Raw genomic sequence first — 22,017 nt, forward strand, 5'->3', positions numbered from 1 at the left:
TTTTGTTCCACTTTAACTGTTTTCAGCACTATAGCAAAGATGATCTTAAATCAGATTGCATCACTCATCTTGTAAAAGCTCATCAATATTTTCCCACTGAACACAGAATAAAGTACAAACATCTGACAAAAACCTTTAAGGATAGGAAAAGGGAGAGAAATAGAATGAGAGGAGAAGAGTAAGAGTCTGAGATGGAATCATGGCCATTTATGGCTTTGCCCCTCCTAATCTCTCCAGTTCATCCCCTTTATGTAATAGTCACACTGGTTTTTCAGCTTCTTGAACATGTCATGCTCCTTCCTTGTCCCTGTGACTCTTAGCCTCATTTGTGTGGTCTGTCTAGTTCCTTTTTAGGCCTCAGCCTAAACATCTCCTATTTAAAGGAGGCTTAACCTGCTCATCTTATTTAAATCAGTCTTACCTCTTTTATTCTCTATATTAGCTTGTTATTTTTTCTTATAGGCCTTAATAAATCTATATCTAGATAAATGTTATTATTTGGATTAGCGCTTTATTTTCCTGGTATCTATTAGCGTTCTTATTTTTATAAATTGATTTACAATGTTGTGGTAATTTCTGGTATACAATAAAGTGATTCAGTTATGTGTATATATATGTACAAACATACATGTTTTATATTCTTTTCCATTATAGTTTATTGTAAGATATTGAATATAGTTTCCAGTGCTATACAGTAAGTCCTTGTTTATCTGTGTTACATATAAGTAGTATGTATCTGTTAATCCCAAGCTTCTAATTTATTCCTTCCTTATTCCCTCTCCCCTTTGGTAACCATAAGTTTTTCTTCTATGTCTGCAGCTCTTTTTATGCTTTGTAAATAAGTTCACTTGTGTCATATTTTAGAATCCACATATAATAATGTCATAAGACATTTGTCTTTTTTTGTCTGACTTACTTTACTTAGTATGATAATCTACGGGTCTATCCATGTTGCTGCATGCAAGCTTCAGAAGGGCTTGCCAATTGTTGTAACCAGTAACCTAGCAATAGCCTGACATATTGCAGGTGTTCAGTAGATGTCCATTGAATGAATCAGTGTTCTGCAGAGCAAATGTGTTATACAAATATGGAATGTTTTGAGAGTAAATTTTATCAGAGGGAAAAATTATTTTCACTGGAGGCAAAATGGTTGTCTGAGGAGGCCTTACAAATAACTGTGAAAAGAAGAGAAGCAAAAGGCAAAGAAGAGAAGGAAAGATATACTCATTTGGATGCAGAGTTCCAAAGAATAGCAAGGAGAGATAAGAGAGCCTTCCTCAGTGATCAATACAAAGAAATAGAGGAAAATAATAGAATGGGAAAAACTAGGGATATCTTCAAGAAAATTAGAGATACCAAGGGAATATTTCATGCAAAGATGGGCATAATAAAGGACGGAAATGGTATGGACCTAACAGAAGCAGAAGATATTAAGAAGAGGTGGCAAGAATACACAGAAGAACTATACAAAAATGATCTTCATGACCCAGATAAGCACAATGGCGTGATCATTCACCTATAGCCAGACATCTTGGAATGCAAAGTCAAGTGGGCCTTAGGAAGTATCATTGCAAACAAAGCTAGTGGAGGTGATGGAATTCCAGTTGAGCTATTTCAAATCCTAAAAGATGATGCTCTGAAAGTACTGCCCTCAATATGTCAGCAAATTTGGAAAACTTAGCAGTGACCACAGGACAGGAAAAGGTCCATTTTCATTCAAATCCCAAAGAAAGGCAATGCCAAAGAATGCACAAACTACCGCACAATTACACTCATTTCACATGTTAGCAAAGTAATGCTCAAAATTTTCTGAGCCAGACTTCAACAGTATGTGAACTATGAACTTCCAGATGTTCAAGATGGATTTAGAAAAGCCAGAGGAACCAGAGATCAAGTTGCCAACATCCGCTGGATCATTGAGAAAAAAAGAGAGTTCCAAAAATACATCTATTTCTGCTTTATTAACTATGCCAAAGCCTTTGATTATGTGGATCACAAAAAACTGTGGAAAATTCTTAAAGAGATGGGAATACCAAACCTGCCTCCTGAGAAATCTGTATTCAGGTCAAAAAGCAACAGTAAGAACTGGACATAGAACAACATACTGGTTCCAAATTGGGAAACGAGTATGTCAAGGCTGTATATTGTAACCCTGCTTATTTAATTTATATGCAGAGTACATCATGAGAAATGCTGGACTGGATGAAGTACAAGCTGGAGTCAAGATTGTTAGGAGAAATATCAATAACCATAGATATACAGATGACACAACCCTTATGGCAGAAAGCAAAGAACTAAAGAGCCTCTTGATGAAAGTAAAAGAGAAGAGTTAAAAAGTTAGCTTAAAACTCAATATTCAGAAAACTAAAATCATGGCATCTGGTCCCATCAGTTCATGGCAAGTAGATGGGGAAACAATGGAAACAGTGACAGACTTTATTTTGGGGGGCTCCAAAATCCCTGCAGATGGTACCTGCTGCCATGAAACTAAAAGATGCTTGCTCCTTGGAAGAAAAGCTGTGACCAACGTAGACAGCATATTAAAAAGCAAAGACATTACTTTGCTAACAAGGGTCCATCTAGTCAAAGCTATTTTTTTTCCAGTAGGCATGTATGGATGTGAGATTTGAACCATAAAGTAAGCTGAGTGCCCAAGAATTGATGCTTTTGAACTGTGGTGTTGGAGAAGACTCTTGAGAGTCCCTTGAACTGCAAGGAGATCCAACCAGTTAATCCTAAAGGAGATTAGTCCTGAATATTCATTAGAAGGACTGATGCTGAAGCTGAAACTCCAATACTTTGGCCACCTGATGTGAAGAACTGACTCATTGGAAAAGACCCTGATGCTGGGAAAGATTGAAGGCGGGAGGAGAAGGGGATGACAGAGGATAAGATAGTTGGGTGGCATTATCGACTCAATGGGTATGAGTTTGATTAAGCTCCGGGTGTTGGTGATGGACAGGGAAGCCTGGCGTGTTGCAGTCCATGGGATTGCAAACAGCTGGACATGACTGAGTGACTGCATTGGACAGAAATATTGGGGGATGATTTCTTATTTTCTCTTCTATTTTTATAATGTATTCCAGTGTGGATTTTTATAATCAAATTATATCTGCAACTAAGTTAATGAACAAAATATCTTGGGTGTTGCGTGAACTTACTAGTAACTAAAAAATAAATAAATAAAAAACCTTGGGGAAGATTCAGGAGAACCCAGATTAGTTTAGATGGAGAGATGCTATGCATGGTCTGACAAAGTGACAAAATCTGCTCCTAGAATTACTGCCCAAAGCTTCTGAAGGGTAAGTAAACCTCTGAGAACTTCTTTACTGGGAGTCCCTAACCCTGTCCATCAACTGCTGAAACAAACATGGATCATTCATACATTGACAATGAACAGGGCACTGAGTCAGTCTCTAAATCAAATATAAAGATGTGAAAAAGTATTAGTTTGCTCAGATACCTTCACATTTATTTTAGTCTTGTTACAAAACTAGAAGAGTCAAGCACCGCAATAGAGTCAGAAAACATTTTATGTGGGTAGTCATGACTGAATGGTAATAAAAGGAATTTATATTTTAGAGGTAATTTTAAATGTAAGATATTTGTCAGCCTAGAAATATACAGGTTGGATTCACTCTCTTGCATCCCTCACAAAATATAGCAAAGGAAAACAAAATATTTGATTATTTCAAAATGGTTTGAGTGATACCATTTCTTGAATGACAATATTTGATTGTCTCATAGTCACAAATATAAAACTTTAAAGTTATGATGATTAACTTATAAAAATGACGTTCAACTTAACTTTACTGTGACATAATATACCATGTCAAAATTTTAGGCTAGTAGGTAATTTATTTATTAAAATTTATTTTTCAAATGATACAGAACATTTACAAGGTTACAGATATGGAGATCACTTAAGAATATGGCATCCTGTCATTAAATAAGACAGGTTAAAGTAAGCCTTAGACCACCATGTATATAGAGGCTATTGTATAAAATTAGACGCTCAGACTATTTTTTGTTTTGAAAATGCTTACTAAGGTATTTGCAAAATTGCTGATGTTAATGAAGAACTTTAATTTCATAAAGTAGGAATTAAACATAGACAGTGGAGAAGGGAGCATGTGAGTAACGGTAGTCAGACATCTAAAGGTTTCACTAGAGAACGGTTTCCTAGCCCTTTAACTTCTGCTACTGGGAAGAGAACAAACTGAAAAAACAAAATGTGTTTTTCATCAGTGTTGAAGTCAGTGGCTTTGGTTATGTAGTTTAACTAAATAGCTTGGAGTTACCAAAAATAGTAGGTTAAATGTTTAGATAATATCATCTATGGTAACATCAGGATAAATTGCAGATTTATTAGAAGACATAAAGTCAACAAAATAAATCTATAGTAACTTTAAATCAAGCAGAAAAGATGTCTCGTTCTTTTAGAACCTATCCTAGGCTTTACCACTGCCTTCTTTCCAATCCAGACCATCATCATATTAATCATTCTATGATAATAACCTTGTAATTCATCTCCTTCTATCTTACTCTCCTACTGTATATATTTTCCACAAACAACAAAGTAATTTTTCAAGTGCAAATATCTGGTCATATTACTAACACTTTAAAGGGTTCAAATGACTACCTTTTTTGATTTTAAGTAGTCCAAACGCTAAAATGTCCTTGAAACTCTTCATTTGAGTAAGATGGCTTTAGTGTGTTTAAAACTAAAAGAAAAATAAAAGCTCAAAATATGCACATTGACACATCAGTAAGGAAATACTGCTTCTCTGTGGATGTGTTTTGTCAATTTATATTCTGAAGTTTTATAAGTGTGTATTTCATGAAGAAGTGAAGTGAAGTGATGTCACTCAGTCATGTCCAACTCTTTGTGACCACATGGACTGTAGCCTACCAGGATCCTCCATCCATGGGATTTTCCAGGCAAGAATACTGGAGTGGGTTGCCATTAAGATAAATTACTTTGTATTAAAATGTATAGTTAAATTTCACCTGATTCTTAATTTCATTCACAGTGATCTATAAAAACAAAGGATTCTTAAAAGACAATATAGAATGTATCAGACATAGTATGTTTGTGACGAAACATTTGCAGTGTTATGCTTGCCTCTATGTGAACTATAAGCAATCTGAAAGGGAATAATTTATTAAGACAGCAGATGACAGTGTTCAGGTCAGAGATAAATAGAGTTACAGATTACCATGTCTAATCAATTTTCTAGAATATCTCTGATATGAAGTCTTAATCTTTGTAAGAATCAAATTTGTAGATTAGCATGGCATAAATCATGTGCCCAATAGGATAGCATATCAACATTCTAGACATCTAAATTACAGTTTAAGTTGCCCCAATTATTCTTATAACTAAATCTTCCTCTATACAGAAACCATTAATTAATTAAACAATTATTTGTTAATACCCTGTTACGTGCCAGATATGTCCCTTGAGTTCTAAGGATTCAAGGATTGAACAAGGCAGGCAAGAACTTGATCCCACAAAGCTTAGATACAAGTAAGGATATAGACAGTGAACAGTATAAATTAATAAATAATTCTAATAGCTATAAATATGAATAAATTGAAAAAATGATGTGATATGAAAAGCACTAGAATAGGGGGCTATGTTACATTGATGGACATATAATAATTCTTCCTTCAGAAGGTGACATCTGAGCAGAAACAAAAATGACAGAAATAACCAGCAGTGCCAAAATCCACAGAATTCCAGACAGTGGCAAGAACAGAGGCTTAGAGGTTGAATAATGTTTAAAGGGTGGATAATGCTGGTGTGTTCAAGAAGCAAAAAGGGTTAAAGGAGCACAGATGAAATCAACTGAAGGAAGAGTGTTTGGGAGGACCAAATTATACAGGCGAGTGGTGAGGGGTTTTGATTTTATTCTATGGGATGTTTTTCTAAGAGGAAAGCTATATGATTTGACTTATGTTTGGAAGGATCAGTCTGGCTGTTATACAGCCTATATACTATATATAGGAAGCCAAAATTGGAAGCCAAGAGAAATTTTAGAATTATAGTAGAGCCAGAGGGGGATGATTGTGATGTAGACTCCAAAGCATGTGGAAATATGTAAATGGCAGAACATTTTAAGTATGTAAATTATGCCTGAAGTATTTTAGGCATTTCATGTATATTTTTTGAATGAGAAAAATGAATGAACAGCATGATGTATATAGACATGAAAATGTAGCAATGTATTATATTCATAGCTACATATTTTAGGCACAAAAATTGAGACAGAGGAAAGTACTGGGAGTCTTTTAAACTTAATGAAAAGTCTAACATTTTCATGTGTATTCAAATGCTTTTCCCATTACAAATAATTTGAAAATAATAAATGAGAAAATTCTAGAATGGTGTGTTCATAAAATATCTGATATTTCTTAATATTAATTCTACAGGTTTTGGAGGGTTTTTTTGTACAGTTCTGACCAAATTAAGAGATAAATAACAGAAATTCTGCATTAATAAAACATTTTCCATTATTTAGCAATAAAAGGAAACTATTCTGAGTATATTTCAAGTTTCTAAAAAATCATACTGTGTCTTCTGTATATGGGCTATTTACACCCTGAAATCAGACTATAAACTTGGGGTGCTGCAGCTGGTCCATGCTACCTGCCAAAAGGTGACTGTTACATTTTAAGGAAATTCGTGAGTGGGTTGTTTAAAATGCTGTTATTAAAATTGAAACTATGTAAATTTATCAGTTAATTGAAAAAAATTAGATAAAAGATAGTAAATACTCAGCTTCATCACTTTGGTTGGTATTACTCACTAAGTCATGTTTGACTCTTGCGACCCCATGGTCTGTAGCCTACCAGGCTCTTCTGTCGGATGGATTGCCCAGGCAAGAATACTGGAGTGGGTTGCTACTTCTTTCACCAGGGGATCTTCCCAAACCAGGAATTGAACCCAGGTCTCAGGCATTGCAGGCAGATTCTATACCAACTGAGGTAGGAGGGAATCCCTTCCCTGGGCTTCCCTGGTAGCTCAGATGGTAAAGAATCTGCCTGCAATGCAGGAGACCTCGGTTCAATTCTTGGGTGGGGAAGATCCCCTGGAGAAGGGATAGGCTACCCACTCCAGTGGTCTCGGGCTTCCCTGGTGGCTCAGTTGGTAAAGAATCTGCCAGCAATGTGGGTTACACTTTCACTTTCATCACTTTACTGCAGTTCATCTTCATCAATGCTCATGAGGTTATGCCTATTGCGTCTGGATGGTGACAACCCTATCACAGTGTGCTCCTGAACTTGTTTAGTTGCCAAGTGTCCTACTCTTTGTGACCCCACTGACTGTAGCCCACCAGGCTCCTCTGTCCATGGGATTTCCCAGGCAAGAAGACTGGAGTGGGTTGCCATTTCCTTTCCCAGGGGATCTTTTCCACCCAGAGACTGAACCCACATCTCCTATATGGTAGGGAGATTCTTTACCATTGAGCACTAGGGAAACTTGTGCTCCTGAGCACCTCCTTCCAACTCCACATTTAGGGACATCATGTAGCAAGCTTGAAATCAGACATGATGAAAATATTTACATCATAAAAATTGGCAAACACTATATACCAGGGCTTCCTCCCACCTTCAGAGAGTCAATTGTTTAACATTTACCAGAACATCACTAGTTACAACTCTACTGATCCTACTGCCACTGCTACAGCCTTTGTCACTGCTACAAACTTCTGTAGTTTAAATCCCAGGAACTACCTTTTGCTTCGCATTAGGAACATATCACAGAGAAGGCAATGGCACCCCACTCCAGTATTCCTGCCTGGAAAATCCAATGGATGGACGAGCCTGGAAGGCTGCAGTCCATGGGGTCACTGAGGGTTGGACACGACTGAGCAACTTCACTTTCACTTTTCACTTTCATGCATTGGAGAAGGAAATGGCAACCCACTCCAGTGTTCTTGCCTAGAGAATCCCAGGGATGGGGGAGCCTGGTGCTGCCATCTATGGGGTCGCACAGAGTCAGACACGACTGAAGTGACTTAGCAGCAGCAGGAACACATCAAGGGTAAAAATGAAGAGAACAACAGTATGCCACTGTCTGGCTTCTAGAGAGGGAAGGTCAGTTTTCAAAAGCAACTTACTCAGGATTTTTTGCATTTTATCACATTCAAAATAATTTCCTTTTGTGAAACAGCCCTTCTAAGTGTAAAACTATTGAATCTGTGTGCTATCCAAGTTCAAAATTTAGAAAAAGTTTCAAAAATACAAAGATGCCATGTTCTCCTATCAAAATAGTGATGACTTAAAAGATAGAGACTAGTGTTGGAGTGGTGCAGTAGAAAATGCACTCATACACAATAATAGGAACATAAGTTGATACATATTTTAAAAGAAAATTTGAAATATAGAAGTAAAAGTCTTTAACTCATTGTTTGAATTTAACCTTCAGGAAGATTATTTAAATTTAACCTGCAGAAAGATTTATAAAAATGCAGTGAAAATAGTATTATTTATGATAGAAAAAACTGAAATGAGTAGATAACTTTGCACATTTGTTTGAGAGAATAGTAGTCTCAGTGTTAGTCGCTCAGTCGTGTTTGACTCTCTGTGACACCACGGACTATAGCCCACAAGGCTCTTCTGTCCATGGGATTCTCCAGGCAAGAATACTGGACTGGATTGCCATTCCCTTCTCTAGAAGACCTTCCATACCCAGGGATCGAACCCAGGTCTACCGCATTGAAGGCAGATTCTTTACCGTTTGAGTTACAGAGATTTTAAATAAAATTCATGAAATTTTCAATGTTCATGAAACATAATTGATAAAATTTGGATATGACAGGATATATTCAATAAAAGCCTACACATGAAATTACAAATGTCTATAGGGTAACTTAAAGCGAATTCCACTGAACATGAGTTAAGCACTTAGAGTGGAATATGACTATTTTATTTTCCTTTCATTTTTTGCAATTTCTAAATTTTGTAAAAGACATAATAACAATGTCTAAACTAAAATTGTTTTTAATGTAAATAATTTAAATTCATATGAAAATGTAAAATTTCCATTTGTATTCATATACTTTTCTCATTGCAAATAGTTTAAATAATTTGCAAATAAATCCAAACTTTTTTTTTTAATCCAAACATTTTTTTTAAAGTCTCGAATTATACTATTTACCTAACATCTGACATTTCATGTTAATTCAACAGTTTCTTTGTATAGTTATGTTTGGACAAAAAACGCTGGCATTGTTTTAAAGGACTTTTTATTAGGTTAATATATAGCCATATTCATCTATTTAACTATATATCATCAAATTTTCTTCTAAATCAATTACTTCATCTTTGATTTAGCATCTTCTAGAATTTCATAGTCTCATAAAATTCTCAAAATAACATTGATTTTAATCCAGTACTAAACCATGTGTACAGAGTGAGAGAAAAGCAACAAAATTGTAAAAATTAGTAGAGTTTTACAAATCCAAATAGAGCAAAAATTCACTGCCTTACATATCTATTTCAAATTAACCAATGCTGTGAAAATAGTTTTCAGAAAAGGAATAGCTATACTGAGACGAATAGATATATTGGTAAAGGAAGGAATTGTCATCTACTCCTCTTTCTTATCTTATTATTATGCTAATATGTGTAAGGTAAGGAAAAAGTGTTTAGGAAAATATTAATAGTAGTCCAATGAATTTTCTTTTGATATTAGAGAAATTTGGATATTATTGTCTTTGGATAATATTATTAGTATAAGTTTGGATATTATTTTTTATTATTTCAATAAATACCATTGTATTTTGATGTTCAGATAATAATCAATAAGTATCTGATATGTTGCCAATGTACTTTTGTGACACATAAGGGAACAAATAACAGCTTTGCCCTTTGTTGAAGGGCATCTTTAACATTTCAAATCTACTTACAAATAATACTGATATTAGTGGGAATATAAGTTCCACATTTATATTTGGGAACCCATATAGGCCTAGAAACTTATGAGTACTTAATTAAAATGTGTCTTAAATGATTGGCTTACCTGAAATTTTGACTTGAGACACTACTCCATCTCCTCCATCACTGTGTGCACGAACCTCTACAACATATTCTCCATCCCTGGGGATTGGGACTTCTATGGAGTGTTTATGAGTTGAATACAGCTTGCCATCATGCTGGCCATCAGGTCTATAGAGTACCTTTAAAAGTTTCAGAATAGGACTATTTAATACATGGGTAATAGTGAACCAATCCTCTAATACTAAATTTGACTAAAAATGCTTATAATAATTAAAAAAAATTAGGAAGCTATGTGTAAACTAGCTGAAAAATCCATATTATTTTTAAATCACATAGATTTTATTTATTTTAGGCTAATCCAAGAGGACACATCTTAAGCATCTGAATTTCATTTTTTGAAACTATCTAAAATAGAAATTAAAAATGTATTTTTTAATGAAAAAAGGTATAAAATGAGGGCTCTTTCAAAATATTGAAATAGTCTAAAAAATTGCCTCACAATTAGAATTTTTCGCACTATTCCTAAAATTTGGTATCCATTGAAAAATGTGATAGTGATATAAAGAATTTATATAAAAAATCTTTTTTTTCCATTTTTGTTCAGTTACAGAGGGTGCCTCAATACATCAAAGAATTCACTATGTGCTTGGCAACACTATCTTACTCACTGCCAAGCAAAAATCAATTCTTTCTCTCTTCCTTAAACACTAATTATTCTAACAGTTCTATTCATTAAAGTAGTTATTCTATCTTATTCACTTGACATTGTATTTTCCTGGAATTCACTGAAGATCTTTTCTCATTTCAAAATTTATCATAGTACTATGTCGTCTGATTCCACTACACAACTAGAATAAGAGCTGGATGGGTTTTGACAAAACAACAATGAAAAAACAAATACCAATCACTCTTTGTAAGAATGAAGCTTGTGTAGGAAATAATCTAGTAATCTTTTGTATACCTTATATCCCGTCACTGTAGATTCATTTGACAGTGCAACCACATGATCCCAGGTGATTATGTAGCGTGAACCAGACCTTACGGAACTGATGATCCGCGGAGGCTGGCTTGGAGCTGTGAAAGTAATAATATGCTACTGATGGTAACCACATACAACTTCAGTTCTGCAAGCTGCACAACATCAGGAATTATAATACTGATAGTGATGTGGGAATAAAAATAGCTAATTTTGATGTCTGTATTACGTGCCTGGCCCTATGGTCTGCATCCATGGTTTCATTTAATGTACCTTGTGGCCCGGGGAGGTAAGGAAATATAATGATCTCTTATTCTCTTCTCATCAACCTTCAGTTGGTTGTCTCTTTTCCACCACTCTTTAGAAACTGCTATTCTCAAGGTCATCAGTCACCTCCAGTTAGCCAAATTTAATGTCACTTTTTTATTCTTTTCAAGTTTAACATCTTCACATTTCACAGAATTAACCTTCTAATTCTTTCTTGAATATCTTTTCTTAAATTCATAATCTCTTCTAATCTTTCCTCTTGTCTCTCACGTTGCTCCTTCTCATTAATCATTCTTTGCTAGCTCCATGACTTCTGCCAAGTTTCCCAATGTTGGGATGACTTAGGACTTGATCCTGAGCACTCTTCTCTCCTCTATGTATAAATCTCCTCAAACCTTACATCTGGGCCTATGGCTTTAAATACATATGATTGTGTCTCAAGGTAATCTTTCAACTTGTACAGATATGTGTCCAGCTTCCTATGTCCTCCTCAATGTTTAAAGGGTTTCCCAAATGCAATATAATCAAGACAGAACATTTACTATGTAGCCTTCAAATTTGCCTTTCTCTATTTCCCAAATTTACTAAATGGCACAACCAAACTCCCAATGTTTCAAGCCAAAATCTATTCAATCTTCTGTTTCATTCATTGCCAACATACAAATTAGCTGAAAACTGTCAACTCTGCCTGCAGAAAATTTTCTGCTTCTATCTCTTTTCATCTCTGGTCACCATCAGCTCTTCCTTGAATATTAAAAAAGGCCTCCTAATTGGCTACACAGCTTTCACTCTTATTCTATTATGTTCCTTGTTTACCCAGAAGGCAGAAAATTAAATATATATATACTATCACTCTCTGCCTTAAAACTGTCCAGTGATTTCTTATGACACTTAGAAAGAATTTAAACTCCTTACTATGATCTGTAAAACCCTGCTTCATATGACTCCTCCACAATTCAGAGCTGGAACCATTGTCTTTTCTACACTTAAAACACACCAAACTCCTCTCATGTAAAGGCTTTGTACTGGTTATTTTTTCTGCCTGATAGAATCTCCTCAGCAAAGTACTCCTTCTTATTATTCATATCCTAGGTCAGATAGGATCTTCTCTAAAAGGACATTCCCAACTATCCTATTAGAATTTGGCTCCCACCCAAACCATTTTAAATGTTCGTATTTGGTTATTTCTTAGATTTTATGTATTATTTATCTTTAATTGAATTGTAGTTGATTTACCATATTAGTTTCAGGTGTACAACAGTGATTCATATTTTTGATTATATCACTTTAAAAGTTATAAAATAGCAGCTATGAAATTGTATATCAATGCCATACAATATATCCTTGTAGCTTATTTATTTTATATATAGCAGCTTGTATCTCTGAATCCTGTAACCCTAGTCCCTTTTAGTTTCCATTTGCATGAAATATCTTTGCCATCTTCTCACTTTCAGTATATGTGTGTCTTTAGCTCTAAAGTGAGTCTTTTGAAAGTATCAAATACATGGGCCTTTTTTTCTACTTAATCAACCACTCTATGCCTTTTTTTTGCATTCTATGTCTTTTGATTAGAACATTTAGCATATTGACATTTGAAATGATTATTGATAGAAATGTACTTAATGCCATTCTGTTACTTGTTTTCTGGTTGTTTCTGTAGTTCTCTGTTCTTTTAGTTTCTTCCCTTGTGGTTTGATGATTTTCTGTATTTGCATGCTTGTGTTCCTTTCTCTCTAGTTTTCCTGTGTGTACAATTGTGGGTTTTGATTTGTACTTCCCATGGAGTTCATATATGTTGACCTATAAACATATCTACCTGTCTTAAACTTATAGTCATTTAAGTTCAAACACATTCTAAGATATCTACTCTTTAAACCTCCTTTGCAAGTTTTGTGTTTTGATGTCATATTTCACTTCTGCATGTTTTAACCCTTAATAGTCTTTTGTGGTTATAGTTAATTTTATAATTTCTTTTTTTTTAAATATTCATAGTTGCTTATTCAAGTGCTCGATCCACAGACCTTTACTATATATTTGACTTTACTAGTAGGATTTTTTCTTTTCTATCAATTCTTACTACTTGTTGCAGCCTTCTCTTTTCCACTTGGAAAAGATTCTTTAAAAATTTTTGTAAGATTGGTTTAGTATTGATAAACTCAATTCTGATTGATAACCATAGTGAATAGAGTATCCTAGTTTGTAGGTTTTTCCCTTTTAGCACTTTAAATATATTAGGTCACTCCCATCTGGCCTGCAAAGTTTCTGCAGAAATGTCGGGTAATAGTCTTATGGAGGTTCCCTTGTATGTGATTTTTTTTATTTTTCTCTTACTGACTTTGGAATTCTCTCTTTAACTTCTGCTATTTTCTTTATAATATGTCTTAGGTTTCTTTGGGTTCATCATGTTTGGAATCCTCTGTGATTCCTGTATCTGGATATCTCTTTCCTTCTTCAGGTTTGGAAATTTTCAGCCATAATTTCATCAAATATATTTTGGCCCTGTTTTCTCTTCTTATTCTGGAACTCTCTATAATAAAAATGTTGCTATGTTTGATGTTGTCACAGAGGTCCCTTAAGCTAGTCCCTTAAAATCTGTTTTTCTTTTGCTGTTCTGATTGGGTTATTTCCATTATTCTGTCTTCCAGATCTTTCGTATCACATCAGTTTAGTTCAGTCACTCAGTCGTGTCCGACTCTTAGCGACCCCATGAATCGCAGCACGCCAGGCCTCCATGTCCATCACCAATTGCCGGAGTTCACTGAGACTCACTTCCATCGAGTCAGTGATGCAATCCAGCCATCTCATCCTCTGTCGTCCCCTTCTCCTCCTGCCCCCAATCCCTCCCAGCATCAGAGTCTTTTCCAATGAGTCAACTCTTAGCATGAGGTGGCCAAAGTACTGGAGTTTCAGCTTTAGCATCATTCCTTCCAAAGAAATCCCAGGGCTGATCTCTTTCAGAATGGGCCAGTTGGATCTCCTTGCAGTCCAAGGGACTCTCAAGAGTCTTCTCCAACACCACACTTCAAAAGCATCAATTCTTCGGTGCTCAGCTTTCTTCACAGTCCAACTCTCACATCCATACATGACCACAGGAAAAACCACAGCTTTGACTAGACGGACCTTTATTGACAAAGCAATACACTGCTTTTTAATACGCTATCTAGGTTGGTCATAACTTTCCTTCCAAGGAGTAAGCATCTTTTAATTTCATGGCTGCAGTCACCATCTGCAGTGATTTTGGAGCCCAAAAAAAACAAAGTCTGACACTGTTTCCACTGTTTCTCCATCTATTTCCCATGAAGTGATGGGACCGGATGCCATGATCTTCGTTTTCTGAATGTTGAGCTTTAAGCCAACTTTTTCACTCTCCTCTTTCACTTTAATCAAGAGGCTTTTGAGTTCCTCTTCACTTTCTGCCATAAGGGTGGTGTCATCTGCATATCACATAGTTTGCTGTTAATTCCATCTAGTTTTCCTTTCAGTCATTGCATTCTTCAGTTGTGACTTATTCCTTTCTATATTTTCTAATTCTTGTTAAGATTTTCACTGTCTTCATTTATTCTTTTCCCAAGTTCAGTTAGTATTCTTATTATTAGTGACAAACTCTATCTGGTAAATTATTTACCTCTGTTTCCTTAGTCATTTTTTAAGGAGATTTTCCCTTGTTCTTTTGTTTTAAAGTAATTTCTCTGTATTCAGGTTTAAGTTTCTCAGACTCTGAAATTAGGTGAAACACTTCTTGTTGTTCAGTTCCTCAGTCATATCTGATTATCTGTGACCCAATGAGTGCAGCATGCCAGGCTTCCCTGTCCTTCACTATCTCCAGGACTTTGCTCAAACTCATGTCTGTTGAGTTGGTGATACCATCCAACCATCTCATCCTCTGTTGTCCCCTTCTCCTCCAGCCTCCAATCTTTTTAGCATCAGGGTCTTTTCAAATGAGTCAGCTCTTTGCATCAGGTGGTCAAAGGACTGGAGCTTCAGCTTCAGCATCAGTCCTTCCAATGAATATTCAGGCTTGATTTCTTTTAGTATTGACTGGTTTGATCTCTTTGCAGTCCAAAGAACTCTCAAGAGTGTTCTCCAGCACCACAGTTCAAAAGCATCAATTTTTTAGCACTCAGCCTTCTTTATGGTCCAACTCTCACATCATACTTGACTACTGGGAAAACCACAGCTTTGACTAGATGGACATTTTTCAGCAGAGTAATGTCTCTGCTTTTTAATATGCTGTCTAGGTTGGTCATAGCTTTTCTTCCAAGAAGCAAGTGTCTTTTATTTTCATGGCTGCAGTCACTGTCCACAATGATTTTAGAGCCCAGGAAAATAAAGTCTGTCACTGTTTCCATTGTTTCCCCATCTATTTGTTGTGAAATGATTGGACTGAATACCATTATATTAGTTTTTTGAATGTTGAATTTTAAATCAGTTTTTTTTCACTCTCCTCTTTTACTTTCATCAAGAGGCTCTTTAGTTCCTCTTTGCTTTCTGCCATAAGGGTGGTAGCATCTGCATATCTAAGGTTATTGATATTTCTTTTAGCAATCTTGATTATAGTTTGTGTTTCATCCAGCCCAGCACTTCTAATGATGTACTCTGCATAGAAGTTAAATAAGCAGGGTGACAATAAACAGCCTTGACCTACCCCTGTCCCAATTTTGATCCAGTCCATTGTTCCATGTCTGGTTCTAACTGTTGCTTTTTGACCTGCATACAGGTTTCTCAGGTGGCAGGAAAGGTGGTTTGATATTCCCATCTCTTTCAGAATTTTAGTTTATTGTGATCTACAGAGTCAAAGGCTTTAGTGTAGTCAAGGAAGAAGTAGATATTTTTCCTGGAATTCCCTTGCTTTTTCTATGATCCAATGGATGTTGGCAATTTGATCTTTGGTTCCTCTGCCTTTTCTAAATCCAACTTGTACGTCTGGAAGTTCTCAGTTCATGTATTATTGAAGCCTAGCTTGAAGGATCTTAAGCATTACTTGGTTAGAACTTGAAATGAGCACAATTGTGAGGTAGTTTAAACATTCTTTGGCATTGCCTTTCTTTGGGATTGGGATGAAACCTGACCTTTTCCAGTCCTGTGGCCACTGCTGAGTTTTCCAAATTTGCTGGCATATTGAGTGCAGCACTTTCACAGTGTCATCTTTCAGTATTTGAAATAGCTCAACTGTAATTCTATCAGTTCTTGAAGGTGTGTTCCTAGGTTGTAGTGGCTCTATCAGTCAGCATATGCCCAGTGGCTTTGGTGGGAGAGCTGGATCTATAATTAGCACAGATCACATATTTTCCTAGGGCATGCTGGTGGGATATCGGGCTGGAAATGGAGGAGCTCTACCCAAAGGCAGGTGGGAGCTGGAACTTTTCCTATGTTCAATGGCCATCACCATTCTATTGAGGGTAGTTTTGGGTCCCAGGGTGCTCGAGCAGAAGCCTTGAGGGTCAAGTTTAAGCTGGTTTCATTCCCTTTAAATGTGCTCTCCCTCTCCCCCCAGCAACAGCATCTTTGCCCCAGGGCTAAGCACTGCTAGAGCAAGGGTACTAGAGTGGGTGCCCAGAGCAGGCCAGAGCATGTGATAAGACAGTCCTGGCAAGACAGTCAGAGCTTGAGACAGCTCCCAATTCACAGCCTCTGTGAGCACAAGCAATGGTTTTCTTTGCTCCATTCAGATCCAGTGCTTGTTCTTTGCCAGTCCTATCCCCCACAGTTGCGCAATCTCCTCGGCAATGTAGCCTTTGTTTTACTGGGGAGTTGGTCTGAAGAAGGCATCTGGAACAGGCTGGGACATATGCTGGGCTGTCCCAGGAAATCACTCCAGCAGATTTTGCTCTTCATGAATGAGATCTTATTTTTCTACAGCCATCTTGTAAGTCCCACCAGTATTGAAATCTGCTACTGGGGCTCATCTTCCTGGTGCTGGACTCTGTGGTTGGGGAACCTTAGATGTGGCTCAAACCACTCTCCAGGGAGGACCTCTGAGCCTGGGATATCCCCCTTCCACTTCTATGTCCCCTACTAGGGCTATGGTCCCAACCTGATTACTTCTCCCTTTCAACTTGACTCTACAAGGATCTTACTTAAGAGCCTTGATTCCAATAGCCCCCAGTTTTTTTCAGTGAGAATTGCTCTACATGTAGGTGAGCATGTGTAGGTGAGCATGTTTTTGATGTGTTCATTGAGGGAAGTGAGCTCAAGTCCTCTACTCTGTCATCGTGGTCTCTTCCTCCATTATCTATTTATTTAATTTATTGCTCTGTCATTTGATGTTATCATATTTATTTGTCATATTTTTCTCTCCTTCCTTATCTCTCTCCCTTTCTTTCCATTAGTTTGTTAAATCCTGTGAGAAGAGGATCTGGGTCTGGCTTGATCTTTTCTCTATCCTCAATACCTAGAGCTGTCGAGGGCATATAGCATACTTTTGGTAAATTAATAAATTGAAAAAATACTATGAGGTACCATTTCACGCCAGTCAGAATGGCTGCGATCCAAAAGTCTACAAGCAATAAATGCTGGAGAGGGTGTGGAGAAAAGGGAACCCTCTTACACTGTTAGTGGGAATGCAAACTAGTACAGTATGGAGAACAGTGTGGAGATTCTTTAAAAAACTGGAAATAGAACTGCCTTATGATCCAGCAATCCCACTGCTGGGCATACACACTGGGGAAACCAGAAGGAAAAGAGACACGTATACCCCAATGTTCATCGCAGCACTGTTTATAATAGCCAGGACATGGAAGCAACCTAGATGCCCATCAGCAGATGAATGGATAAGAAAGCTGTGGTACATATACACAATGGAATATTACTCAGCCATTAAAAAGAAAACATTTGAATCAGTTCTAATGAGGTAGATGAAACTGGAGCCTATTATACAGAGTGAAGTAAGCCAGAAGGAAAAACACCAATACAGTATACTAACGCATATATATGGAATTTAGAAAGATGGTAACAATAACCCTGTGTACGAGACAGCAAAAGAGACACTGATGTATAGAACAGTCTTATGGACTCTATGGGAGAGGGAGAGGGTGGGAAGATTTGGGAGAATGGCAAATTTTATAAAAAAAATAAAAAGAAAAAGAAAAAAAAAAGAAAAAATAACAAAGGAATAAATGCTCATTTTATAAGTTACAAAGCTGATGCTTAAATACTGAGGTACCACTTCAGTATTCTTGCCTTGAGAACCCTATGAACAGTATGAAAAGGCAAAATGATAGGATACTGAAAGAGACACTCCCCAGGGCAGTAGGTGCCCAATATGCTACTGGAGATCAGTGGAGAAATAACTCCAGAAAGAATTAAGGGATGGAGCCAAAGCAAAAACAATACCCAGCTGTGGATGTGACTGGTGATAGAAGCAAGGTCTGATGCTGTAAAGAGCAATATTGCATAGGAACCTAGAATGTCAGGTCCATGAATGAAGGCAAATTGGAAGTGGTCAAACAAGAGATGGCAAGAGTGAATGTGGACATTCGAGGAATCAGCGAACTGAAATGGACTGGAATGGGTGAATTTAACTCAGATGACCATTATATCTACTACTGTGGGCAGGAATCCCTCAGAAGAAATGGAGTGGCCATCATGGTCAACAAAAGAGTCCAAAATGCAGTACTTGGATGCAATCTCAAAAACAACAGAATGATCTCTGTTCATTTCCAAGGCAAACCATTCAATATCACAGTAATGCAAGTCTATGCCCCAACCAGTAAGGCTGAAGAAGCTGAAGTTGAACAGTTCTATGAAGACCTACAAGACCTTTTAGAACTAACATCAAAAAAAGATGTCCTCTTCATTATAGGGGACTGGAATGCAAAAGTAGGAAGTCAAGAAACATCTGGAGTAACAGGCAAGTTTGGCCTTGGAATACGGAATGAAGCAGAGCAAAGACTAATAGAGTTTTGCCAAGAAAATGCACTGGTCATAACAAACACCCTTTTCCAACAACACAAGAGAAGACTCTACACATGGACATCACCAGATGGTCAACACCAAAATCAGATTGATTATATTCTTTGCAGCCAAAGATGGAGAAGCTCTATACAGTCAGCAAAAACAAGACCAGGAGCTGACTGTGGCTCAGACCATGAACTCCTTATTGCCAAATTCAGACTTAAATTGAAGAAAGTAGGGCAGACCACTAGACCATTCAGGTATGACCTAAATCAAATCCCTTATGATTATACAGTGGAACTGAGAGATAGATTTAAGGGCCTAGATCTGATATATAGACTGCCTGATGAACTATGGACTGAGGTTCGTGACATTGTACAGGAGACAGGGATCAAGACCATCCCCATGGAAAAGAAATGCAAAAAGGCAAAAAGGCTGTCTGGGGAGGCCTTACAAATAGCTGTGAAAAGAAGAGAAGTGAAAAGCAAAGGAGAAAAGGAAAGATATAAGCATCTGAATGCAGAGTTCCAAAGAATAGCAAGAAGAGATAAGAAAGCCTTCTTCAGCTATCAATGCAAAGAAATAGAGGAAAACAACAGAATGGGAAAGACTAGGGATCTCTTCAAGAAAATCAGATATACCAAAGGAACATTTCATGCAAAGATGGGCTCGATAAAGGACAGAAATGGTATGGACCTAACAGAAGCAGAAGATATTAAGAAGAGGTGGCAAGAATACACAGAAGAACTGTACAAAAAAGATCTTCATGACCCAGATAATCACGATGGTGTGATCATTGACCTAGAGCCAGACATCCTGGAACGTGAAGTCAAGTGGGCCTTAGAAAGCATCATTACGAACAAAGCTAGTGGAGGTGATGGAATTCCAGTTGAGCTCTTTCAAATGCTGAAAGATGATGCTGTGAAAGTGCTGCAGTCAATATGCCAGCAAATTTGGAAAACTCAGCAGTGGCCACAGGACTGGAAAAGGTCAGTTTTCATTCCAATCCCAAAGAAAGGCAACGCTAAAGAATGCTCAAACTACCGCACAATTGCACTCATCTCACACGCTAGTAAAGTCATGCTCAAAATTCTCCAAGCCAGGCTTCAGCAATATGTGAACCGTGAACTTCCTGATGTTCAAGCTGGTTTTAGAAAAGGCAGAGGAACCAGAGATCAAATTGCCAGCATCCACTGGATCATGGAAAAAGCAAAAGAGTTCCAGAAAAGCATCTATTTCTGCTTTATTGACTATGCCAAAGCCTTTGAGTGTGTGGATCACAATAAACTGTGGGAAATTCTGAAAGAGATGGGAATAGCAGACCACCTGATCTGCCTCTTGAGAAATCTGTATGCAGGTCAGGAAGCAACAGTTAGAACTGGACATGGAACAACAGACTGGTTCCAAATAGGAAAAGGAGTTCGTCAAGGCTGTATATTGTCACCCTGTTTATTTAACTTATATGCAGAGTACATCATGAGAAGCGCTGGACTGGAAGAAACACAAGCCGGAATCAAGATTGCTGGGAGAAATATCAATCACCTCAGATATGCAGATGACACCACCAGATATGCAGAAAGTGAAGAGGAACTCAAAAGCCTCTTGATGAAAGTGAAAGTGGAGAGTGAAAAAGTTGGCTTAAAGCTCAACATTCAGAAAACGAAGATCATGGCATCCGGTCCCATCACTTCATGGGAAATAGATGGAGAAGCAGTGGAAACAGTGTCAGACTTTATTTTTCTGGGCTCCAAAATCACTGCAGATGGTGGTTGCAGCCATGAAATTAAAAGACGCTTACTCCTTGGAAGGAAAGTTATGACCAACCTAGATAGCATGTTCAAAAGCAGAGACATTACTTTGCCAACAAAGATTCATCTAGTGAAGGCTATGGTTTTTCCTGTGGTCATGTATGGATGTGAGAGTTGGACTGTGAAGAAGGCTGAGCACCGAAGAATTGATGCTTTTGAAGTGTGGTGCTGGAGAAGACTCTTGAGAGTCTCTTGGCCTACAAGGAGATCCAACCAGTCCATTCTGAAGGAGATCAGCCCCGGGATTTCTTTGGAAGGAATGATGCTAAAGTTGAAACTCCAGTACTTTGGCCACCTCATGCTAAGAGTTGACTCATTGGAAAAGACTCTGATACTGGGAGGGATTGGGGGCAAGAGGAGAAGGGGACGACAGAGGATGAGATGGCTGGATTGCATCACTGACTCGATGGAAGTGAGTCTCAGTGAACTCCGGCAATTGGTGATGGACATGGAGGCCTGGCGTGCTGCGATTCACGGGGTCGCAAAGAGTCGCACACGACTGAACAACTGATCTGAACTGATCTGATCTGATGTCTACCAATACACAATTGAGTAAGTGACAGGGACAAATTTGAAACCCCTCTTTGATACCAAAGTCTGGATCCTACCTCCATGCTCTGTTATACCATTAGGACTATCTTTTCACCCAAATAAATTTCCAAACTCTAATGGTAATAATGTCTTCAAATCCTTGTGAAACTTCCCAGGATTCTGAATATAAATTCTCTTCTTCTATTTGTTCAACTTAATCAAGAAGGAACTATCATAGTGAAGCCAGGGAGATGAGGATGAGCACAAAATGTGAGCAGGGCAGGAGGTCTTATTATATTAACAGTGAGAACATACAGTAATAAGAGAGTGAAGATAACACTTCAACATTTAACTTGCATTTGCATTGTACAATGATGACATAAATCAAAGCATAGAATAATTACATAATTTTCATTTTCTCACCCTGTTGATGCATTCTTATAAAACCAAGTTTAAAATAATAAACTAATTATCTAATGATGCAAGATTTTGTGGATAGTCTTTAGAAAACGAGGTTCTGCAATTTTATTTCTG

General features: G+C 37.2%; 1 protein-coding gene across 3 annotated transcripts in view; it reads right to left on the bottom strand.

Annotated features, from left to right (window-relative positions):
- CNTN1 (contactin 1) overlaps window positions 1–22,017 on the bottom strand; it is a 404,879-nt gene that overhangs the window by 40,621 nt on the left and 342,241 nt on the right. For all 3 annotated transcript variants that reach the window (XM_010805057.4, XM_059886103.1, NM_174280.2), the window contains 2 exon segments: window positions 10,970–11,082; window positions 10,031–10,187 (listed from right to left, as the gene is read on the bottom strand). In XM_010805057.4, the coding sequence (XP_010803359.1) occupies window positions 10,031–10,187; window positions 10,970–11,082 (270 nt within the window).

Source organism: Bos taurus, chromosome 5 (genome assembly GCF_002263795.3).
Source record: "Bos taurus isolate L1 Dominette 01449 registration number 42190680 breed Hereford chromosome 5, ARS-UCD2.0, whole genome shotgun sequence".
Classification (NCBI taxonomy): domain Eukaryota; kingdom Metazoa; phylum Chordata; class Mammalia; order Artiodactyla; family Bovidae; genus Bos; species Bos taurus.